The sequence below is a fragment of the Scyliorhinus torazame genome, chromosome 6 (genome assembly GCF_047496885.1).
Source record: "Scyliorhinus torazame isolate Kashiwa2021f chromosome 6, sScyTor2.1, whole genome shotgun sequence".
NCBI lineage: Eukaryota > Metazoa > Chordata > Chondrichthyes > Carcharhiniformes > Scyliorhinidae > Scyliorhinus > Scyliorhinus torazame.
This window is the reverse complement of record NC_092712.1, coordinates 160,294,009-160,320,117: the sequence shown is the minus strand read 5'-3', so window position 1 is coordinate 160,320,117 and position 26,109 is coordinate 160,294,009. Positions and strand designations below refer to the sequence as shown.

Sequence of the window (26,109 nt, the reverse complement as noted above, 5' to 3'; positions counted from 1 at the left end):
CTGGAGGGGCAAAGGCACCAAGTTAAAATGGCTGCAGAAGTCACAGGACATGAAAAATGGCCAAATGTCTAGCAGCCTCTGAAAGTGAATTACCAAGGGACATGTCCAGACAGTTTACTGTTGGACTTCACACTTGACACTGGTTAAACTCTCTACAAGGACAATAAGCCACCAGACCTCCTGGCTCCAGGAACAACCAGAAACAAAACTCATTATGCAAGGAGGATGCCAAGGACCCTCTATTGGTTTCAATGGCATCTTGCTGGCTTTGATAATGGGAGGTCAAAGTTCCTTCATTAATATATATGGCCTCTACTGTATGTAAATAGCTACTGTCACATGATTGAAATCCCACTTGTGAAAAGGTATCATGAAAGGTTTGTCTCTTTGTTACAGCAGAGGAGTTTACCGATGGCACAGGTAACATTCAGAAGATGACTGCAGAATGTATCATCTCCCTTTCCCCACTATTCTCAAGGCCGAGACCTTATCTCTGTTACATTTAGAATACGTCACAGAGATAGAGAATTTGAATCAAAAGAAACCTCAAGGGTCATAACACCCAATTTGGCAAAAAAACAGATTACAGTTTAAAAGGGACTGACTAGAAAAACAACCAGCTTATATTGGTCGCTACACGCCTGGAATTTCAATACAACCTAAGGAACGGCAGAACATTTTTTTTCTTCTGGACTTTACTCTTATCAGTTGTCATGAATTAATACTTAATCCAAAAAACATAGTACAATGCTCTCATGTCGACAGCCGTATCTCAGGTGGCTGTACTCATCTCCGAGCCAGTTTCTACTCCCAGTACAGGGGTCTCAGCATAATAATAGGCTGATACCAGTATCTTACTGAACGGGTGCTGCATTGTTGGAGGTGTTGTCCTTTTGATGAACCAGTAAAAGAGCCCTTTGAGGTGGTGATAAAGTATCCCATGGAACTACGTTGAATAAGAGAAAGAAGTTCTCAGTTATGCCCTGGCCAATATTCATCTTTCAACATTACAAGAAAAACCCCAGGTTATCAGATTGTGTGCCAGCCATGGCTAAGCTGGTAGCACTCGTGTCTCTGAGTCACAGGTTTCTGGCTTCAAGTCGCTTTCCAGGGTTTTCGCACAGGAATTAAGGCCAGCACTCCAGTGCAGTGCGAAGGGGTGCTGCAGTGCCAGAGGTGCTGTCTTTCAGGTGAGGGGTTAAATCAAGGCCCAGTCTGCCTGTTCTGGTGGACGGAAAGGACTCCATGGCACTATTTTGAGGAGTAACAGGGGAGTTATCCCCAGTGTCCTGGCCAATATTTATTCCTCAATCAATATTACAAAAACAGATTATCTGGTCATCATTATATTGTGGTTCATGAAGGATTACTGTTCGCAAATTGTCTGTCACGTTCCCTGAACTACAACAATGCCTATATTTCAAAAGTACTTCATTTACTGTCAAGTGCTATATAAAGGAAAGCCTTTCTTTTTTTTCCTGTTAGTGTCACCTGTTAGTCCACAAATTCATTTTCATATTTCAATAGTCCCGATCCTTGAAAAATACTCATTCTAGTGAAGCATTTTGTTATGTTCTGAGGTTACAAAAGGCACGATAAAAATGCAAGTCTCTTCTTTGCCTTTCATCGCCTGGGATTTAAAATGATTCGGTATTGTCTGTCTGTCTGTGAGCATTCTGTTAAGTAGAAAGCAGAATACCTGCTGGAAATCTAAAATTCATTTCTCTGCTAGACTTAGACTGGAAGGTTGAGAATATGATTTTCGATTAAGTATTGCATTCAAGTTAATTTTTTTTAAATTAAAGGATTTGCACTTTTCAGCTGATTGCATATGGTCCAAGACTTACTCTGCCACAGAGCTATTGTTTGACTGCAGTCTAAATTCTAGATACAAATTTCAGCAAATTTTGGAGTTTCTTCCTGCAGCAGGTAGTTCAACTAAAACAAGAATTCAGAGACAGCTTCCTTACCAGGTCAATAAGGCTCTCTTGTATCCTATTCAATGTGGTTCGCAGTCTGCCACTGATAAGTCCCAGTCCTGTAGATTCGTACTGAAAGAAAATAACACTAGTCAATGACCTAACGTAGACCATACGACACAAGTTGCCTTGTCCAAGCAACCATTTAAATTTGCCAAACAATACCTACTAATTCAAAAGTTAAAATTTGAAGAACAGCCAAACTGTTATCATTGCAGTGAATGTTTTTGTGTTCTTCAATTATTTAATTTTTGAAAATATCAGAAATGAACCGATAGAAATTGAAACTGCATTCCACAATTAGGAAAGCAACAATTGCAGCAAACTCAAGGACAATCAATTTACTGGACTCAGCATCCATCCCACTGGGTGAGTTGCCTCAACCCCATAGCAATTGCCTGGTTTATGAATGCTATCATCACAATCAAATAATTAAGTATTATACCCAAGTCAATAAACACATATAAAAACTTACAAAATTCCTGGTGATTCAAACATAATCTGCACCAACCATTGAGTTCTAAGAACAGGACTTTGTCCTAACTATAGTCATCGGACGAGCCCATAGCCCATGCCATATGAATGTCCATCTGTCAGATTGCTATTTTGAGAAAAAATATATAATAGGTTTACAGCTGGAACACTACAGAATTGACTTGCAAAGCCCCCCTGACATAAATAGTAATGGGATCTGCAAGCAAGGACGGCCATTGTGAATAATTAAAATCAAGCATGCTCAAGAACCAAAATTGGAGCAGCTTGGCTATCTCAGAGCATTGTAGGGCTACAGGAATAAGAGAGGTGGAGGGGGGGCATGGCCTTGGAGGACATGAAAAGAAGGATGAAAGTCTTAAAATCAAGGTGTTGATTAACCAATGTTGATTAATGAAGGTGATGGATAAACAGAACTTTGTGCGAATTAGAACATGAGCAGTAGATTTTGCGGAGAGTAGAACATGGGAGGCCAGCCTGGAGTGTGCTTGAATAATCAAGTCAAAGGGTAGCAAAAAAATGGATGAGCGTTTCAAAAGCAGTGAGTTGAGGCAGGTATTGAGGATTGTGGTGTAGGTGGAAATAAGTGGTTTCAATGATGGTGCAGACATATGGTCAGAAGCTCAAACGTTGAGATCCCGAGGTTACAAACAGTGAGATCCCGTGGTTACAAACAGCGAGATCCCGAGGTTATAAACAACGAGATCCCGAGGTTACAAACAGCGAGATCCCAAGGTTACAAACAGCGAGGTCCCGAGGTTACAAACAGTGAGATCCCGAGGTTAGAAACAGTGAGATCCCAAGGTTAGAAACAGTGAGATCCCAGGTTACAAACACTGAGATCCTGAAGTTACATACACTGTGATCCCGAGGTTACTGCTCAGTCTCAGCCTGAGTTGCAAAGGAGAGGGGTGGCGTTAGTTGCTAGGAGACAGAGTTGTGGTGGGAGTTTTCAAATATTTTTTGGGGAGAAATTTCTACTCATCCAGCACTGGATGTTAAACAAGCAGGCTAGGAACACAGGAGCAGGAGTAGACCATTTGGCCTGTCAAATCTGCCCCGTTATTAAATTAGATCAATCGCCCACCCCAATGCTATTTTTCCACACTATTCCCATATCCCTTGATGTCATTGCTATCACTTTCTGTCTTGAATATGCTCAATGATTCAGCTTCCACAGCCCTCTGAGGTAGAGGATGCCAAAGAATACCACTCTTTGAGTGAAGAAATTCCTCACATCAATATTAAATGGTTTGTCCATTATTCTGAGACTGTGTCCTCTGGTGCTAGACTCACCAGGCAGGGGAAACATCCTATCTACATCTACCCTGTTATGTTCAGAAATAATTTAGTACATTTCAATGAGATCACCTCTCACTCTTCGAAACTCGACACAATACTGACTCAGTTGCCTTAATCTTTTCTCAAAAGACAATCCCACCATCCCAGGTGATCCTCTGTTGCACTTACTCTATGGCAAGTATATCTTTCCTAAGGAGACCAAACCAAAGCTAATTTGCGTACACAATTCTGCATTCCATCAGCCTTCTTTATTGATAGGCATTGCATGAGTGATTTTTCAATCTGTTGGGAATTTCCAGAATCGAGGGAGTTTTGGAAGATCACAACCAATGCACATGGATCACAACTAACTCTGCAGCTACTTCTTTCAAGGCACTAGGATGAAAACTATTAGGTCCAAGGGACTTGCCAACCTTTAGTCCCGATAGTTTCCCCACTACCTTTCCCCAGGTGAAGGTAATTGTTTTAAGTTCCTCCCTCCCGTTTTCCTCGAATAATTGTGTGTCCTCAACAGTGAAGAATGATACAAAATACCTGTTCAATGCTTTTGCCATTTCCTCGATTCCTATTATTAATTCTCAATGCTCACCCATTTGGGTACCAATGCTCACTTTAGTTACTCTTTTCCTTTTTAAATACTTGTAAAAACTCCCACAATTTCTTTTTGTAATACGAGCTAGCCCTCTTATAATTTCTCCCTCCTTGTTTCTTTGAAGCCATTCTTTAAGACTATAAGACATAGGGGCAGAATTAGTCCTCTCAGCCCATCGAGTCTGCTCCGCCATTCAATCGTGGCTGATATTATTCTCATCCCCATTCTCCTGCCTTCTCCCCATAACCCCTGATCCCCTTATTGATCAAAAACGCATCTATCTCTTAAAGTGGTTAGCACTGTTGCCTCACAGTGCCAGGGACCCAGGTTCAATTTCGGCCTTGGGTGACTGTCTGTGTGGACTTTGCACTTTCTCCCCATGTCTGCGTGGGTTTCCTCCGAGTGCTCCGGTTTCCTCCCAGTCGAAAGATGTGCAGGTTCGGTGGACTGGCCATGATAAATTGCCCCTTAGCGTCCAAAAGATTAGGTGGAGTTAATAGAATGGTGGTGTGGGCCCGAGTAGGGTGCTCTTTCGAAAGGTTGGTGTTGACTTGATGGGCCGAATGGCCTCATTCTGCACTGTAGGGATTCTATGACTTCTATGCCGGTTGCAGGGAAACTGCCCATCGGGAGTTGACACTTCAAATATTCTGACAAAATCCTTGCATTGCGATTTCCAAGAGAGCCCCCAGCACATCTTCCTTAATACAACCATCAGAAACTGAAAAATCAGGGGAAGTTTCCTCTGTCCACAGTTGCTGTCTGACCTGCTGAGAATTTCCAGCATTTTCTGTTTGAAATTTCAGATTTCCAGCAACCACAGTACTTTGCTTTTGCTTTGTAATGCTCCTATAATGTGCCTTGGTATGTTTTATGTTAAATACGTTAAACAAATACAAGTATCTGTTGTTGTATTAGGATCTACTACAAATATCTATTATTGGAATTATTATTGACTTCAAAACTTACCATGTCCTCCCGTCCAAAAAATGTATATACAGCATACAGGTAATAATCAAATAGTTGTGACATACAGTGGATAACATCAAAAGCAATTGGCTTCAGGATATTCATCATTTGCATGTATTTTCCTGGAGACAAAATAAAAAGGAAATTATATAAATAAAAACAAGGTTGAAAAATAAACTTTTTTCCTCAATTGTTTCTCCCACATTCACACAATATTCATTCAATAGTAAGATGTCCATGAGAAACAAAACTGATTTACTAGAACGGTACCAGGAATGAGGAATTACTGTCATATGAATAGTCTGGAGAAACTGTTTTTTCCCAAACTCTAGAGAAGGTTATGGGGAGATTTGGTTTTTAAAATCATAAAGGGATTGGATAACTAAAGAAAGAGAATCCGTTGCCAGTAACCGAGAGGTGAAGAATCAGAGGATGCAGGTTTAAGATAATTGGCAGAAGAACCAGAGGTGACATGAGAAAGGCTTTCTTTTCACCGAATGAAAGCTCATTGTGGCAATCTTCCACCTCAGAAGACAATGGTTTCCGCCGGGGTGGTCATAGAATTTACAGTGCAGGAGGCCATTTAGCCCACTGAGTCTGCACTGGCCCTTGGAAAGAGCACCCTACTTAAGTCCATGCCTTCACCCTATCCTCGTAATCCAGTAACACCACCTAACCTTTTTGGACACGAAGGGCAATTTATCATGGCCAATCCACTTAACCTGCACATCTTTGGGCTCAGTGTTAAAGCATCATCTGGTATGGCTGAGGAACCACATATGACATTGCAGTCTGTGCCTCAATTGCTGCTTAAGAAGACAGTGGTCGGAGAAAGTACATGCCTTCGTTGGCCTCTTGACTCTGGGCCCTCTTCTCAGCAGCTGACTTTATCATTTCTCCTAGATTCTTCCAACCAGTCAGCCTCCAGAGGTCACAATGTCAGCGATTATCTCAGAGTTGTCTACCAGCTTTGCACATGTCTTTGTAGTCGAGATATGGATGCCCAGCTGGTTCTGACCCAATGGTCAGTTCACTGTGCAGAAGGTCTTTGAATATTCGGCTGTCATCTATCCGATGAATGCAGCCGAACCAGTGCCAATGTTGTTGTCTGAGCAATAAGTGTATGTTGATGGAATTACATTCCGGACCTCTGGCGGTTAAGGAGAGACTTTCCCCCCTGCCCACCTCCACTCCACATTTAAAAAAACATCAGGCTGAGTGTTTGGTGTGGCCCTCTCCCGCTGCTGGTTAAATCCCAGTGGTGGGATGAGATCCTTAAATTGGAATTAATTGTCCACTTACAAACATACCAATTAGGAACAGGATTAGACCACATGGCACCTCAAGACCTCGGGCTGAAGTCCATCCAGACCAGGGGATATGTTAGCCCGTAGACCCAACAAATTGCTCAATACCTCTCCCCTAGTGATTATAATTTTCCCAAGTTCCTCCCTCCCTTCCATTTCCTGATTTACAGCTATTTCTGGAATGTTACTCACGTCTTGTAGAGTGAAGACAGATGCAAAATACCGGTTTAATTCATCCGCCATATCCCGACTTTCCATTACCAATTCCCCAGATTCACTTTCAATTGGACCAATGCTCACTTTGTTAACTCTTTTCTTATTTAAGTACCTATATAAACTCTTACTATACACATTTACTTTATATAAAAGCAAATTACTGCAGATTCTGCGAAAGAGAAAATGTTGGAAAATCTCAGCAGGTCTGGCAGCATCTGTAGGGAGAGAAAAGAGCTAACGTTTCGAGTCCAATGCCTCTTTGTCAAAACTTGCTATGAGGTTATCAAAGCTTTGACAAAGAGTCACTGGACTCGAAACGTTAGCTCTTTTCTCTCTCTACAGATGCTGCCAGACCTGCTGAGACTTTCCAGCATTTTCTCTTATACATCTTTATATTACTGGCTAGTTCTCTCATATGCTAGTTTTCCCCTCCTTATCAATCTTTTTATAATTCTTTGACATTCTTTATATTCTTCCCAGTCTTCTGACCAGCCACTTGCTTTTGCACAAATATATGCTTTTCTTTAAGCTTAATACTGGCTTTAACTTTTTTAGTTAACAACAGATGATGACCTCTACTCTTGGAATTTTTCTTTCTGATTGGAATATGCCTATTCTGTTCATTCTGAAATATTGCTTTAAATGTCTGCCACTGAACCCCTGTTGATCTATCCCTTAAGCATATTTGCCAATTCACAAAGCTTGCTTTCATCCCTTCATAATTGCCCTCAGTTAAGTTTAAAATATTGGTCTTGGATGCACTCTTCTCTCCCCCAAACTGAATGTAAAGTTCAATCTTATTATGATCGCTGCTACTTAGGAGTGCCTTCACCATGAGGTTATCAATTAACCCCACCTCATTGTGAGAGTTTGGCTCAAGATAGAATAGAGCTCGATGGGAAAATGGAATGTCAAATAGAGCTTTGTGTGAACTGGAATGTCAAGGCTTTGTAATCGCTTCTGCTTTTGCACTAGACAGTTTGCAGTAACAAGATACAGCCTTGGGAATGGTTCCTAATTCTAAAGATAACTATAACTAAGCTGAGAGCAACAGAATGCTGTAATTTAGGCCTCCTTTAAGGGGGGCGTCCTCAGAAAAGAAACAGTGTCATATATTGTATATAAGCTACTGTCGGATGTATTAACTTTGGCTTGCTACTGTACCTCTCCGAAATACGGTGGTGCAGCCCCGGCCATGAATACACGTATGTTGAAGTGACTTGGTGTTCGATTGATCATTTCATCCGGACTGAAGGGAAACTAATTCTCAATTGCATAGCCAGGTCCCATGTAGTTTGCCCTCTGGTTGGCCCCAGAACGTGCTGTTCTAAGAAACAATCCCAAAAACATTCTATGAACTCCTCATCTACACTACCTTTCCAATCTGACATTTCCAATCGATGTGTAGGTTAAAAAACCCTGATTATTGCAGTGCCTTTCTGACAAGTGCCCATTGTCTCTTCTTTTATACTCTGTCCAACTGTGTAGTTACAATTAAGGGACCTGTACATCACTCCCACAAGCGATTTAAGGGCCTCACTTGGTTTCTGGCAGGTAGACGCCTGCGCTACCCTGCTGCTGGTACTACAGTTGGAGCAGGGGCAGGTGGATTTATATCGGGTGTGTCACGACTTCAACAGTCCCCCACCTTCAAATCCGCCAGCAAGGGAGAGTAAAATCCAGCCCTTTGTCTTGCCAAGAGATACCAAGGAGATGGCGAAGGTGGAAATTGTTCAGCCGTTTCTCCTATTGAGCATATGTTGATCAGGTCTCACCACTGCAGAGGAGTGCAATGAGATGCAGGCTTGGTAGACTTGCAATTTGGTGTTCTCAGCCAGGTTGCTTTTATTCCACACTCACTCAGCTTTTATACAACTTTTGCAGTATGGGTGTTGATTTCAGCTTCGATTGACAGATTATGGGTGATTGTGGAGCCTAGTTGTGTGGAGCAACCAACAACCTCCAGTGTCATATTATCAATCTTGATAGACGGAAGTATGGCAACATCCTGCAGCATTACAATTACCTATCCTTATGCTGATGGTCAAACCAAACTGTTTACAGAATCTGCCCATTCTGTTCATTTGCCAGTGCAGATGTTCGTCAGTATGGAATGTTTGTGTAGTATCATCAGCAAAGAACTCTGATGAGATCTTGGTGCACCTTTGTCTTGAGTCTCAAGCAGAAAGATTGAACAGTTTCCGTCAGTTCTGGTATATAAGTAAACACTCCCTGTCAATGAGCTGAAGGGATATGACAGCAGCAAAGAAAATAATATGCCAAAATGCCAGTGCCAGAGCACGACCAATTGACCCGACTGTGGATATCGAAGGGTTCAGAAAAACATTAAAAAATAGGAGCAGGAGGAGGCCATTCAATCCTTCAAGCCAGCTCCGCCATTCATTATCATGGCTGATCATGCAACTCAATAGCTTAATCCTGCTTTCCCCCATATCATTTGATCCCCTTCACCTTAAGTACTGTATCTGACTTCTTCTTGAAACCGTATAATGTTTTGGAATCAACTACTTCCTGTGGTAACAAATTCCACAGGCTCACCACTCTCTGGGTGAAGAAATGTTGTTACCCATCACACTATGACTAGTGGGATCTCGTAGAGATCAGTGCTTGGGCCCAGCTATTTACAGTATACATCAATTATTTGGATGTGGGAGCCAAAAGTAATATTTCCAAGTTTGCTGATGACACAAAATATGGTGGGGATCCGAGTGTTGACGAGGATGTTAAGAGGCTTCAAAGCAATTTAGACAAGTTGAGTGAGTGGACAAGTACATGGCAGATACAATATATGGATAAATGTTATCCACTGTGGATGGAGAAATCCACTGTGGACGGAGAAACAGAATAGCAGAGTGCTATTGAAATGGTGATAGATTGGGAAATGTTGATGTGTGAAGGAATCTGGGTGTCCTCGTACAGCAGTCACTGAAGGCAAACATGCAGGTACACCAAGCAGTTAAGGTGGAAAATGGTATGTTGGCATTCATTGCAAGAGATGCCGAGTACAGGAGCAAGGATGTTTTACGGCAGCTGTACAGAGTCTAGGTGAGACCACACCTGGGGTTTGGTGTGCAGTTTTGGTCTCCTTAAAAAGGATATCCTTGCCATAGAGGGGGTGCAGCAAAGATTCAGTAGACTGATTCCTGGGGTGACAGGATTGTTGTGCAAGGTTGGGTCAACTGGATCTGTTTTCACTGGCATTTAGAAGAATGAGAGGGGATCTAATTGAAATGTATAAAATTCAGACAGGGCAGACAAACCGAATGCAGGGATGTAGTTTCTTCTGATTGGGGGGCCTAGAAAAAGGGGTTTCAAGTCTCAGGAGATGAGGTAGGCCATTTAGGACTGAGATGAGGAGAAACTTCTTCAGTCAGGCGGTGGGAACGGTGTGGAATTCTCTACCATAGAAGGCTGTAGAGGCCAAGTCACTGGATATATTTAAGAAGGAAATAAGATAGATTTCTAGATTGTATGGGAGTATGAGGTTGTGATAAGAAGGTCAGCAATGATCATATCGCACGACAGAGCAGGCTCAAAGGGCCTACTCCTGCTCCTATTTTCTATGTTTCTATCATGTTATCATGGAAAGAGGACTAAGATGTATCGCCTTATTTCAGCCAACAAGATTCAGATGTCAACTTGGTTCATCTGTTCAGCTTCGCTCAGTTGGCAGCATGTTATGGTCTATAGAAATCGTTTTGACTCAAGCCCCAAAATAAAGTAGACACTTTAGTGCAAGACAAGATGCCCAATTACAGGTCTCTTCTTTCAGATAAATAGTAAACTATCGCCCCATTTGCCCAAACGTTTAGGAAGTTTACGGGGATATTAAAATATCCCGGTGCACTTGCTGAAAAGGAGAAACTTCAACCAGCAACTAACTGATCATTCAAGTCACTGTTATTCGTGGAACATTGCCGATGTCATGCGAGAGTACCTTTAAGAAATGGGTGTTTATCAGTGATGTCAGAATGTGGGTGGAGCTGGGCTGTCTGTCAGCTTTTTACTTTTGTTTTAGGCTGTTTGCTGCAGGGTGTGTTTTAGTTTCGTTTTCAGAGCTGGATAGCTGCAGTCACAGCCAGAAGGTGAAAGAGTCTCTCTCTGTAATCTAAAGACAGTAAATCGATCCTTTGGTGATTTAAAACTAATAACTGTTTTCAGTAGTGACTTTAACCTGATGTGCTTGTGTTAAAAGTTTGTTTTTAAAGTCTTATGGGTGTTAAAAGGACAGCTTAAGGAATACTTAGTGTCATTGGGGTTCTTTGGGGGTTATATTTGAATTGATGGTTGCTAAGATGTTCACTGTATGTTTTAAAAAGGTTAACTTGAGTTCATAGAATAAACATGATTTTGCTTTAAAAAATACTTTTCCATTTCTGCTGTACCACACCTGTAGAGTGGGCCGTGTGCTCCGCATACCACCACAATCTATTAAAAGGTGTGGGTCAGGTTAACTCGATGATAACTTTGGGGTTCTCTAAACCCTGGCCCATAACACCGATGCAAAAACGCCTGCCACATTTGCTGATAGAATAGTCATGGCTTCTGAAGTGATCATTTGTGAAGCGTTGAGATCATTTGTGAAGCAATGATTGAATAATTATTCTGTAATTGAAGTTTGGTTTTGTGGTAATTAGACACCAAATAATGATAATAATGAAGAGTACATAGTTAGTTAAAGTTCATTTCACAACTGTTTAATAATAGAAAGCCTGATGGTGCAGAAAAGAACAGAGTTCTATCATTAGTTCTATGTTCAATTAAATCTCAATAAAGGACCTATGGTTCCTCTCTGCAAGGGCTTTGTAAAATAAAAGTGGACAATCTCAGGCCAGTTCTTATTGGTAGATATCAAAAATATCCAATATCGAAAATAGAAATGTAGCGCACAGTTCTCCTGTTTTGGCTCCAAGTGCCCCTGCTGAAAGGAATCAGGACTATTTCCCGCTGGCGTTGGGAGTGCTGCGCATGTGCCATTAAATGGTATTAGAAACTTGCTTTCAGAGGATTGGGTTTTTTGCTGGACTTGGGGTGGTGGACATCAAGCGGAGGGAAGGGAGATGGAGGAGAAAACGGTGTTGAGGCACATGGCAAGGAGATGGGCACGTGGAAAGGAAGTGGGTAAGAAAAATCATAAAAAGGAAGGCGAGGGGTAAGGGGGGTGAAAAGGAAGCGGATGGAAAATCCTGACTGTCGCTGGATCAGAATCCTGGAATTCACTCCCTAAAAGCACTGCGAGTGTATCTACATGATGGATTACAGCAGTTCAACAAGGCAGCTCACCACCACCTTCTCATGGGCAATTAGGGATAGGAAATAAATGTTAATTCTCCAATTCAGGCTCATTTCCAAGGTAAATGCCTATTCAGTGCATCCAAGTTTGGGAGCAAATGGTGTGTACAGAGGTTTTACTGTTAATAAGATAGGTAAAATATTATTCCAGTTAAAAATTGGCATGATAGAAGCCATTGCTTTCTGTCCTTGTTCAAACTCCCATGTCCCAGCTACTGACTTCTTCCCTCTCCCAGAGTCTAAGTCCTTTCGCAACTTTCATCTCACATTTTTAATTTAATAATCTTTGTCACAAGTAGTCTTACATTAACACTGCAATGAAGTTACTGTGAAAAGCTCCTAGTCGCCATATTCCAGCGCCTGTTTGGGTACATGGAGGGAGAATTCAGAATGTCCAAATTACCCAACAGTACGTCTTTCAGGATTGTGGGAGGAAACCGGAGCACCCGGAGGAATCCCACGCAGACAGTGACCCAAGCCGGGAACCAAACCTGGCGCTGTGAAGCAACTGGGCTAAACATTATGCTACCGTGACCACGAGTTGAGTTTCTGAGCTCTTACTCATGTCATTACTCAGACTTACTTATTTCAACCTCAATAACATTGCTCGACTTTGCCCACTCAGCTCATTGGCTGCTGAAGCCCTCATTTATGCCTTACCCCTCAATAACCGTGAGGTCACCCAAAACTTTGCTGTCTGTACCTTAACTCACAGCAAGCCCCGTTCCCTTTCACTCACAGGGTCACTGACCTACATTATTTACCTATCAAGATTTACAAATTCTAATCCATGTTTTAAAATCCTTCTATGTTCTCTTCCCACACCCCCCTCTGTAATTTCTTCCAGCCCCACAACTCTGAGATATTCCACTCCTCTACATCTTGTCTCCTATGCATTGTCATGGGAGTGTCTCCAAAAGAAATGTTTTGTCTTATCACATGGTTTCAGTGATGTTATTGTGTGGGTGGAGCTGGGCTGTGGCTCTGAATTTTACTTCCATTTTAGTTTGGGCGTGTTTTGGTGATAGATGTAAAGGTCTCCATTTTCTCATCAAGACATCACTTTTACAGTAATAACACTCTGGTATACACGCAGATTGCTCTTTCGTGTATGCTTTCGGATACATCAGTTTTATTTCCATATCTTTTTGTTGTAACTCCGCCAATTTTCCTGAACTGAAAATATGCGCCACATCCTCCACCTGTTCTTGTTCTTTTTCAACCATCTGATCAAAAATCGTTTCTGATAATTGCACTTCAATCTCATCTTCACTCTTTGATTTATCCTCTTGACTTAACCTGTGACTTTGCGACCTTGTTACTACACAATCCGGAAAAATACCAGGATATTCGTCCTTCAACACTTCAGTTGACTGATTTTCTACTGGCTTATCAACCACAGTAGGCATCACTCCCACCTGCGATCCAGCTATATCATTACCCAAGATAAACTGTATTCCTGGACAAGATAGTTTCTCTATTACTCCTACTACCACTTCACCATTCTTCACTGGACTTTCCAACCATACCTTATATAATGGAACACTACTCCTCTCACCCTGAATTCCACATATTACCACCTTTTATGGCAACATTCTTCACAGACTACATAACTCATCTCTTACCATTGCAGATTGACTTACTCCCGTATCTCTTAAAATTGTGACTTCTTTCCGTATCTCTTAAAATTGTGACTTCTTTATCTGCTCCTCCTGATACACGAGTAAACTTTACCCTCACAAGTAAATTCTTTAAAGAGATCTGGCACCTTCTTATCAATCACCTTGATCAGGCTGTACAATCTTTTGCACATCCTTCGCTTCACTTGAGCTTTCCTTCACCACTTTAATAAACCCCACTATCTTATTCTTTTTTATCACATCAGCCTTCCCAGTGCTTTTCTTCAACCACCAACACTGTGACTTTACATGGCCTAGTTTATTACAGTGAAAACATTTGAAACTTTTCATTTCTTTTCCACCCTCCTGGATTTCTTTTTTAATCTGAGGTACACTCTCCTTATTATCTCCCATCGGATCATCTTTACCACTTGGGTATTTCTCATGTCCCCAGTTTCTATCCCTCACAGGCTGAAACTGATGTCGGAAACCAAACTTTGATTTATGAACTAATTCATAATTATCTGCCATTTCTGCTGCTAATCACGCAGTTTTAAGCCTCTGTTCTTCCACATGATTTCTCACTACATCAGGAATTGAATTTTCAAACTCCTCCAAAAGTATAACTTCTCTGAGAGTTTCATACATTTTGTCTATTTTCAAAGCCCTTATCCACCTATCAAAATTACTCTGTTGGATCCTTTCAAACTCCATGTATGTTTGACCAAATTCTTTCCTTAAATTTCTAAACCTTTGTCTGTAGGCTTCAGGCACTAGTTCATATGCACCTAAGATGGATTTTTTCACCTCCTCATAGGTCCCAGATACCTCCTCCGGTAGTGATGCAAACACTTCACTATCCCTACCTACCAGCTTTGTTTGAATCAGTAATACCCACATGTCCTGTGGCCATTTCATTTGTTTAGCTACCTTCTCAGATGAAATGAAAAAGGCTTCTACCTCCTTCTCATCAAACCTTGGCAATGCTTGGACTTATCGAAATACATCCCCACCAAGCCTTCGACTATGACGCTCTTTCTCACTATCCTCATCGCTATCAGCCAACTGTACGTTTCCCTTATGCCTGCCAATTTTATCTGACTGTCATGTTTCATGGCCATTTTCTGAAGTTCAAACTCTCTCTTTATCTTTTCCCCTGATCTGTATCTCCCTTTCTCTTTCTTTTTCCTCTCTATCTCTTTCGTATTCAAGCTGCTTTAATTCTTTCTCATGTTCCATTTGTTTAATTTGCAACTGAATTTTTGCCATTTCCAATGAGTCAAACTGTATCTCGGGCAACTTTAAATGCTTAGCCGCCGCCATAATTACCTAATCTTTTCACATTTTGTCAGGTAATGTTAATTGCAATGTTTTTGCCAAATCTAACAGTCTGCTTTTAGTCTCTGTCCGTAAGGTACTGCGTCTGACCATCTCCACCCCCAAAAACTTCAGAGCCTCTGAAAGAGCCATTGTTCCCAGCACACTCCCCACTTAAACTAGAATACCACACTTGAAAAGCACCCACAATATGTTCACCCCTCACTGTCTTTAAGTTCGCTAAGACAATCCAATAGACAGACTTTTATCCCGGACGAGCCCCCAATTTGTTATGGGCCAGGGTTTAGAGAACGCCAAAGTGTATCATGGAGTTCACCTGGCCCACAACTTTTAATAGATTATGGAATGGGGAGCACACAACCCACTCTACATGTATGGTACAGCAGAAATGGAAAAGTATTTTTTAAAGCAAAATAATGTTCATTCTATGAACTCAAGTTTACCTTTTTAAAACATACAGTGAACATCTTAGCAACCATTAATTCAAATACAACCCCCAAAGACTACAACACTAAGTAAACCTTTAAGCTTTCCTTTTTAACATCCATACAACTTAAAAACAAAACCCTTATCAGAAGCACGTCAGGTTAAAGTCACTACTGTTATTAGTTTTAAATCACCAGGATCGCTTTACAGTCTTTAGATTAGAGAGAGAGATTTATACACCTTCTGGCTGTGACTGCAGCTATCCAGCACTGAAACCGAAACTAAAACACACCCTTCAGCAAATAGCCTAAAACGAAAGTAAAACGCTGACAGACAGCCCAGCTCCACCCGCTCTCTGACATCACTGCAGTAGTAAACACCCATTTCTTAAAGGTATTCTCACCACAGATATTTATATACACACCCATTTATAAACACCCATTTCTTAAAGGTACTCTCACATGACACCATATTCTGGAATACCATCCTTACACCTCTCCATCTCTTTTAAGATGCTCCTTAAAACCTACCTCTCTGCGAGGGTTTTTGTTGTTTGATCTAATTCTCCTCACTTTTTACATTGTCATAGGCTGTTTTACAATGCTCTATGAAGCACCTGGAGAGGTTCCATTACATTTAAGATGCCTTAAGTTGATGTCTAGATTTAGATTAATTTAGATTTTTTGTCACGTGTACCGAGGTACAGCGAAAAATATTGTTTTGTGTACATTTCAGGCTGATTGTTTCATACATGAACAACATAGGACAACCGATAAATACACTGTCAATATCTAGAGTTGGACATCGGGAGAAGATACGGAGTGTAGGACTACAACAGGAGAGAAGATCGTAGAGAGATCAGTTCAGTCCATAAGAGGGTTATTCAGGAGTCTGGTAACAGTGGGGAACAGGCTGTTTTTGAATTTGTTAGTGCGTGTTCTCAGACATTTGTATCTTCTGCCCGATGGAAGAGGTTGGAAGAGAGAATAACCCGGGTGGGGGGGGGGGTCTTTGATTATGCTGCCCGTTTTACCAAGACAGCAGAAGGTGCAGACAGAGACAATGGATGTGAGGCAGGTTTGCGTGATGCACTGGGCTCTGTTCACGACTTTCTGTAGTTGCTTACAGTCTTGGGCCGAGCAGTTGTCATCCCAGACTGTGATACAGCCAGATTGGATGCTTTCTATGGTGCATCTGTAAAAATTGGTAAGAGTCAATGTGGATATGCTGAAATTCCTGAGGAAGTACAGGGGCTGCTATGCTTTCTTGGTCTTAGCGTTGATGTAGGTGGACCAGGACAGATTGTTGGTGATGTGAACACCTAGAAATTTGAAGCTGTCACCCACCTCCACCTCTACACCACTGATGCAGACAGGAGTGTGTGACACTTTCTGAAGTTGATGACCAGCTCCTTAGTTTTGCTGACATAGAGGGAGAGAGTGTTCTCATTGCACCATGAACTAGGTTCTCTATCTCCCTCCTGTACTCTGATTCATTTTGGTTTGAGATCCGACCCACTACGGTCGTGTCATCGGCAAATTTGTAGATGGATTTCGAACTGAATTTTGCCACAAAGTCGTGTGTGTATAAGGAGTATAGTAGGGGGCTAAGTACGCAGCCTGGCGGGGCCCCAGTATTGAGGTCTGTTGAGGAGAAAGTGTTATTTTTTATCCTTACTGATTGTGGTCTACATGATCAGAAAGTCGAGGATAGAGTTGCAGAAGGAGGAGCCAAGTCGTAGATTTGGAGTTTGGATATGAGCTTGGCTGGGATTATGATGTTGATGGCAGAACTGTAGTCAATGAATAGGTGTCTGACGTAGGAGTCCTTGTTGTCGAGATGCTCCAGGGTTGAGTGTAGGGCCAGGGAGATAGCATCTTCTGTGGAATGGTTGTGGGGTAATGTGAATTGCAGCGGATCAAGGCATTCTGGAAGTATGGAGTTGATGCGTCTCATTACCAATCTCTCGAAGCATTTCATCATGATTATGTCAAGGCCACTGGGCGGTAGTCGTTGGGGTACATTGCCTGGTTCTTCTTTGGCACCGGTGTGATAATAGTCTTCTTGAAGCAGGTGGGAGCCTTGGAACGGAGTAGGAAGAGGTTGAAGATGTCCTCGAACACACCCGCCAGTTGGTCCATGCAGGATCTCCGTGCACGACCAGAGACTTCATCAGGACCCATTGCTTTCTGTGGGTTCACGTTCAAGAAGGCCAATCTGACTTCTGAGGCTGTGACGGTATGTATGGCTGTGTCGGAGGCTGTTTCATAGAATTTACAGTGCAGAAGGAGGCCATTCGGCCCATCGAGTCTGCACCGGCTCTTGCAAAGAGCACCCTACCCAAGGTCAACACCTCCACCCTATCCCCATAACCCAGTAACCCCACCCAACACTAAGGGCAATTTTGGACACTAAGGGCAATTTATCATGGCCAATCCACCTAACCTGCACATCTTTGGACTGTGGGAGGAAACCGGAGCACCCAGAGGAAACCCACGCACACACGGGGAGGATGTGCAGACTCCGCACAGACAGTGACCCAAGCCGGAATCGAACCTGGGACCCTGGAGCTGTGAAGCAATTGTGCTATCCACAATGCTACCGTGCTGTTGCGGCAGGTGACAATGGTTTGTTGGCTTCCTGCTTTAAACAAGCATAAAATGCAGAGCTCATCGGGGAGGCGGTGCGCTGCTGCCGGAGATTCTGCTCGGCTTTGTTTTGTAGCCAGTTATATTGTTTAAGCCTTGCCACAATTGACGAGAGTCCATGTCGTTAGTCTGTGACTCCAGCTTAGTCTGGTATTGTCTCTTTATGTACCCGATGGCTTTGCGGAGGTTGTACCTAGATTTCCTATATAGGTCAAGGTTGCCTGTCTTGAAGGCCTCAGACCTGGCCTTCAGCGGGGAGTGGATCGCCAGATTAAATCATGGTTTCCGGTTGGTGAACATAAGTACTACCTTCTTTGGTATGCAATCTTTGACACACTTGCTGATGAAGTCTGTGACAGTGGTGGCATATTCATTTAGGTTGGCCGCTAAGTTCTTGAAAATGGGCCAGACCACTGACTCCAAGCAGTCACATAGGAGCTCTTCCGTTGCCTCGGACCAGAATTGCACGACCATCCTAACCGGATTAGTTCACTTAAGTTTCTGCTTATATGCCGGGAAAAGGAGCACCATCTTATGGTCCGATTTTCAAGTGAAGGGATGGATTGGCAGGCGCCCTTCATGTTTATGTAGCAGAGGTCAAGGATTTACAAAATAAATAAATTTAGAGTCCCCAATGATTTTTTTTCCAATTAAGGAGCAATTTAGCATGGTCAATCCACTGACCATGCACATCTTTAGGTTGTGTGGGTGAGACCCACGCAGACACGAGAGAATGTGCAAACTCTACATGGACAGTGAACCGGAGCTGGATTGAACACGGATCCTCAGCGCCGTGAGGCAGCAGTGCTAACCACTGCGCCACCTTGATGCCCCGTAGTCGTCAAGGATGGTGGGGCCCCTGGTGAGACAGATGTGTTGGTTGAAATTTTGGAAGTACACTCTTGAAGTTGAAGTCCCCAGCCAAGATGAACAAGGCCTCCGGGTGTTCTGTTTCACCGTTATTTACAGCGATGTACAACTCATCAAACACCTTCTTCACTTCCACCTGGGGTGGGATGTAGACCGCTGTGATGATGGCAGAAGTGAACTCCCGTGGGAGATAGTATGAGCAGCACTTCACACTCTGGTAGTCCAGCGAGCAATTCACCAGGTTCGCAACGTCTGAGCACCAGGAAGAGTTGACGAAAAGACAAACACCCTCCGTCTTTCACCTTGCCCGACGACGCCGTCTGTCCATCCGGTGAATTGAGAAGTGTCAGGTTGTATGGCACAATCCGGTGAGGCAGGAGTGAGCCATGTCTCCGTGAAACAGAGCACACAACATTCTCTCACTTCCCTCTGGGAGGTAAGTCTAGTGTCAAGCTTGTCCATCTTGTTTTCGATCGCTTGGTGTTTGCCAGAAGTATGCTCAGGAGAAGACACTTGCAACCGTGTTGTTTTAGTCTCACCTGCAGACCGCCGCATTTCCTTCACTTCCTAGGTCGGCAGCTGCTACTGGATGGTCCCGGAATCTGATGGGAGAAGTCTGACTATTTGTAAGTTAAGTGGTTGCGTCCAGGGGTCCTGGGCTCTGGTGGTGGTTTCTGGGGGTTGGGGGGGGGGGGGGGGGGTAGATTTGTGATCCGGTTGGGCCCAGAGGTTCCGCAAGGTGGGTCTACCTTTTGACATGTTCGGATCCTCGCAAGGGGTCCATCTCTTCCCTTCAATTTCACCACATGAATAAAGAAATAACTTACATTTCTATAACACCTTGAAAGATCCAAGAAAGTCCATTGTCCTCGGGTATTTGGTATTTTTACAGTCAATGAAATAATTTTGAAATGCAGTCACTTTTGTGATGTAATGAACACAACAACAAATTTTGGAATGACAAGCTCTCCAAAACAGCAATAAGATAATGACCACAGTCTGTTTTTTTAAGTGAGAGATGCACATTGGCCACGAGACCAGGGACAGCTTCCTCGTTCTTCTTTGAATTAGTGCCAATGGACCTTTCACAGCCATCTGAGAAAACAGCTCTGAGAATTAGAGGTAGACCATTCAGCACTTAAAGCCTCTTCTGTTATTCAATGAGTGGGATGGTTGATCTGTACTTTAACTTAATCCACCGCCCTCCTTTTATACCCAGTCTTCCAAAGGTCCACTGATCTCAGATTTAAAATGATTAACGGTTAACATCTGATCTAAAGATGGTGCCTCTGACAGCACAGCATTCCCTCAGCAATGCACTGCAGTAGCAACCTGGATGATGTGCTTCAATCTCAGTGGGACGTGAGAGACTGCAACCAATCAGTGACAGTCTGAATGCTGAAGGAAATTAAGCGATTGGGTGTTTTAGAAACAAATCAAATATATCACATAGCTATGTTAGAAGAGTACGGTCAGTAAGAAGTAAAAGAATGTTTTTAACATATTTAATGGTGGAGAGGCGGAGCCAAAAGCATGATGGGTTAGGAGGGAGACTCAGCTGCGATGGTGATGAGGCACATGCTGCAGGAGCTTACAAAATGTTGAATTCTTGAACACATGAGATTTGCTGCGATATAGAACTTGTTCCAGAATTCATGTTTCACCATCAAAACTAATGTATGAAACATTGTAAGAATTTAACTCCAAGCTTAATACTAGATTTTCAGTGAGTTAACTGGCTTCAGATGGAAGGGTAATAAGAGAAAATAGTGCACCTAGGTTATTGCTCAGAAAATCAGCATATCAAACAATCTTTGATTTCAAAAAGAGACAGAGGACTCGGAACGTTAACTCTGTTTCTCTCGTCACAGATGCTCCCAGACATCCGAGAATTTTCCAGCACTCTGTTTCTGTAACATTTGCTAGAAGTGAAGTTTGTGAATTTGGGGGGGGGCGGGGGGAAGAAAAGATCAAACTAGGCAGATTGTACTGGCCCCCAAAAACACATGAGAGTTAACTCTCATTCTGTACAGCTGAAGATTAGTTCCTTTGAATGATCAGACTGAATCACACCCACCATCAGTGCCTTCAGGAAAGATTGAAGCAGAGACAATTGATCCTCAGTTTTTGTATTGAGCAGCTTTTAGCTTCAATACAGTTTGTTGCAAGTAGCTTCATGGCTTAGGACATTTTGACCAATTTTCCACAGAAAGAATGAGGGAGAAAGTGCTACTTTACATGTCGTATTAAACCCAGTATATCCTTGCCAGTAAAATGAGAGTCTGAGTAAATAGGTAGTGAAGATGCTAATGAGTTACCTTTGAAATGTCCTCATTTGGATTGCAAATAAATAATTCACTATAGTCATACAGTCATCGAGTCGTAGAGGTTTACAGCATGGAAACAAGGCCCTCAAGCCCAACTTGTCCATGCCGCCCAGTTTTTAGCACTAAGCTAGTCCAAATTGCCCGAATTTGGCCTATATCCCTCTCTACCCATCTTACCCAGATAACTGCCTAAATACTTTTTAAAAGACAAAATTGTACTGCCTCTACTACTGCCTCTGGCAGCTCGTTCCAGACACTCACCCTGCGTGTGAAAAAATTGCCCCTCTGGACCCTTTCATGGGGCTTTTCACCTTAACTTCATTGCAGTGTTAATGTAAGTCTACTTCTGACAATAAAGATTATTTATTTATTTATTTTTGTATCTCTCCACTCTCAGCTTAAACCTATGCCCTCTAGGTTTAGGCTCCCTTACCTTTGGGAAAAGATGTTGACTATCTACCTTATCTATTCCCCTCATTATTTTATAGACCCCTATAAGATCACTTCTAAGCCTCCTACGCTCCAGGGAAAAAAGTCCCCAGTCTATCCAACCTCTTCTTATAACTCAAACAATCAAGTGCCGGTAGCATCTGAGTAAACCCTTTCTGCACTCTTTCTAGCTCAATAATATCCTTTCTATAATAGGGTGACTAGAACTGTACACAGTATTCCAAGTGTGGCCGTACTAATATCTTGCACAACTTAAACTAGATGTCCCAACTCCTATATTCAATGTTCTTACCAATGTTTAATTTAGGAATAACAATGATTGAGTTGGAAGTTTTAAAAAGCTCTTTCTGCATGGCAACAGCCAGAAAATAATGCAGATTCACTAACAGAAACAAGAAAAACATAAAGATCAAGGTCAGATGACAAGGAGGTGCTTCTGTTACATTCCTGTATTAATCAATTGTGTAAATAGATTAAAAGGTAGTGGATCAACTTTTATAAGATTGATGAAGGGACAACTGATACCACCAACTCTAGAAAGTCTCTACAACAGGGATAAGTTAACTTTGAGATTGTTGGTGCCGATGACTATTTGCTGACTTAACTCAAGAAGACTTTCACCTGATTTCAGAGTTTGAAAGTTCAAATTCTACTTCAGGACTGAAGTCCATAATCTCAGAGATACTGTTCAGAGTGCTGTATTGTTGAAGCTGTCATTTCTTGGGGCGATCCAGTAACTGAGGTGTAAGAGGGTGCACCACCATTTAAAAGAGAAGTTGTCCTGGTACCGAGCATTCTAGCTGTTACCCTACTCCCAATGAACATAATAAAAATAGATTAAATGGCTATTCCCCACAAGATTGCAAAACGTACCTCTACTCTCTAGGCTGCCATACTTAAGTCACTCTCTGCATGAATTCCCTTTGAGATGACGGGGAGATTGTGTGTGCTATAGCCTTTATTTTACTAGGAGAAATGAATGGTAGCTGTGTCCAACTTCATAAAATTTAATTTGGGAGTGAAGAACAACTTGGTCCAATAAGAAATAGGAGCAGAATTAGGCCATTCAGCACATCGTCTGCTCCGCCACACAATCATGGCTGATATGTTCCTCATCTGCTACCTACAATGTTACAGACCGAGAGTTGGATGGTGATGCTCAACTCCTAGGGGCACTGAAAATAGGATAGGAAATGTAGCAGGAGAATTAGTTTACTCAAGAGAGCTGTGAACATTTCAATTTCTTTTTAATAAACAATTTTATTGAGGTATTTTTGGCAGATAAAACAAAAACATTGCATAGCATCGTACAAAAGGAAAAGCAAATAACACAGTGCAAACCACGACTCCATTCTCGCAATGACCTGCCTAAACCACCCCCTACTCTACACTACCCTAGCCACCCCCCCCCCCCCCAACGATTAATTCTCCGCGAAGAAGTCAATGAATGACTGCCACCTCCGGGCGAACCCCGCTAGTGAACCTCACAAGGCGAACTTAATCTTTTCTAGACCGAGAAAGCTGGCCATGTCCGATAGACATGCTTCGGGCTTCAGGGGCTTTGAGTCCCTCCATGCCAACAGTATTCGGCGCCGGGCTACCAGGGAAGCAAAGGCCAAGACGTCGGCCTCCTTCTCCTCCTGGACTCCCGGGTCCGCCGACACCCCAAAGATTGGCACCTCAGTACTCATTACCACCCCGGTTTTCAAAACCCGGGACATGATGTCCGCGAATCCCCGCCGGTACCCCCCCCCCCCCCCCCCCCCCCGAGTCTAGTGGACGACCAGAACATGTGCACGTGATTAGCCGGGCCACCGGCTCATCTGGCACACTTGTCCTCCAGCCCGAAGAATTTACTCATCCGGGCCACCGTCAGGCGGGCCCGATGCACGACCTTAAACTGGATCAGACTGAGCCTAGCACATGTTGCGGTCGTGTTTACTCTGCCCAATGCTCCTGCCCAAATACTGCCCTCCATCTCCCTCAAGAACAGATCACCCATCCTTACAATCCCCGCCCTCTGCCACAGTCGATATCCACCGTCCATGTTCCCCGGGGCAAATCGGTGATTGCCGCAGATTGGGGTCCACTCTGATGCTCTCACTTCCCTCACGTGCCTCCTCCACTGGCCCCAGATCCGAAGACCTGCTACCATTATAGGGCTGGTGGAGTACCGTGCCGGCGGGAGAGGCAGTGGCGCTGTAACCAGGGCTGCCAAACGGGTGCCCCTGCACGATGCAGCCTCCATCCGTTCCCAAACCGACCCCTTACCCACTATCCATTTCCTTATCATCGCTAAGTTGGCTGCCCAGTAGTAGTTGCTGAAGTTCGGCAACGCCAGCCCCACTTCCCCTAAGTTCCTTTCGACCATCACCTTCCTGACCCGCGGGACTTCCCCGCCCAGACAAATCCCAGGATAATTTTACTCAGCCTCTTAAAGAAGGACCTCGGGATGAAAATGGGGAGACGTAGAAATATAAAAAAGAATCTCGGGAGAATCGTCATCTTAACAGTCTGCATCCTCCCCGCTAGTGACAGCGGGAGCGCATCCCACCTCCAACAACCGGGACAAGTTTAGCTTATGCAACTTGCCCCAGTCCCGTGCCACCTTTATCCCCAAGTATCTGAAGCTTTCTCCTACCAGCTTGAACAGCAACCCCTTCAGCCTACTCTCCTGCCCCCTCGCCTGAATTACGAACAACTCGCTCTTAGCCATGTTCAGTTTATATCCTGAAAACCGGCCAAATTTCCTCAGGATTTCCATGATACCGTCCATCCCCGCCATTGGGTCCACTATGTAGAACAGCAGGTCATTCGCGTATAACGAGACTTTATGTTCCACTCCACCCCGGACCAGCCCTTTCCAGTCCTTTGAAGCTCTCAGAGCAATTGCCAGCGGCTCTATGGCCAGCGCGAACAGCAGTGGGGAGAGAGGGCAATCCTGTCTTGTCCCGCAGTGTAGTCTGAAGTAATCTGATGTCGTCCTGTTTGTCCTTACACTAGCTCTGGGGCCTAGTATAACAGCCTAACCCAGTCAATGAAACCCTCCCCGAACCCAAACCTTCCCAGCACCTCCCACAGATAGTCCCACTCGACCCGGTCGAAAGCCTTTTCCGCATCCATAGCTATCACTATCTCTGCCTCCCTGCTCTCCGGGGGCATCATGATCACATTAAGCAGCCTTCTTAGATTGGCCGCCAGTTGCCTATCCTTTACGAACCCAGTTTGGTCCTCTGCAATTACGTCCGGTACACAGTCCTCAATTCCAGTCGCCAAGATCTTGGCCATTAACTGAGCGTCAGCGTCGATCAAAGAGATCGGCCTATAAGATCCACAGGCCTCCGAGTCTTTATCCAGTTTCAGAATAAGCAAAATAGTGGCCTGCGACATCGTCGGGGATAGGACCCCTCTGTCTCTTGCCTCGTTAAAAACCCCAACCAGCACCGGCCCCACACTCCACCGGATACCCATCCGGCCCCAGAGCTTTACCCGACTGCATGACCTTCAGGCCCCCCAGTACCTCTTTGATCCCAACCAGGGCCCCCAGTCCGTCTACCAACCCCCTACCCACTCTTGGGAAGGTCAGTCTATCCAGGAATCATCTCATCCCCTCCGGTCCCCTGGGGGGGGTTCCGAAGTGTACAGCTTACTATAAAAGTCCCTAAACACCTTGTTCAGCCCTGCCGGGTCCCCCACCAGATTTCCCTCCCCATCCGCTATCCTTCCTATCTCCCTAGCCGCTTCTCTCTTCCTTAGTTGTTGCGCGAGCATTCTGCTGGCCTTCTCTCCATGCTCATATATCGCGCCTTTTGTCTTTCTAAGCTGCTCTACAGCCTTGCCTGTAGTCAGCACCGCGAACTCGGCCTGCAGCCTCTGTCGTTTCCTGAGTAACTCTGGCCTCGGGGACTCCGCGTAGCTCCTGTACGTCCGTAAAATTTCCTGAACCAGTCGGTCCGTTTCTGCCCTGTCTGTCCTGTCCCTATGGGCCCTGCAGATAATTCTGCATGCATTTCCTGAGTCTCTCACACACCGCCTCGTCCGCAAGCAATCCAACTTCCAATCTCATTGTGGGCGCTGGAAGCTATCCTTACAAATCCGTAGGTCTACCCAGTGTGGGGCATGGTCCGATATGGTAATTGCCGAATATTCTGCCCCCACCATCCCGACCAGCAAGTCCCTACTCATTACAAAGAATACACCTTATGGACGTGGGAGTAGTATGAAAACTCCCTCGCCGACGACCGGCTAAATCTCCACAGAT

The 26,109-nt window shown here is 43.7% G+C and overlaps 1 protein-coding gene across 2 annotated transcripts in view; it reads right to left on the bottom strand.

Moving 5' to 3' along the window:
- vps50 (VPS50 EARP/GARPII complex subunit) overlaps positions 1-26,109 on the bottom strand; it is a 258,473-nt gene that overhangs the window by 67,020 nt on the left and 165,344 nt on the right. For both annotated transcript variants that reach the window (XM_072509012.1, XM_072509013.1), the window contains 2 exons: positions 5,335-5,456; positions 1,971-2,051 (listed from right to left, as the gene is read on the bottom strand). In XM_072509012.1, coding sequence (XP_072365113.1) covers positions 1,971-2,051; positions 5,335-5,456 — 203 coding nt within the window. The remainder of the gene's footprint in view (positions 1-1,970; positions 2,052-5,334; positions 5,457-26,109) is intronic.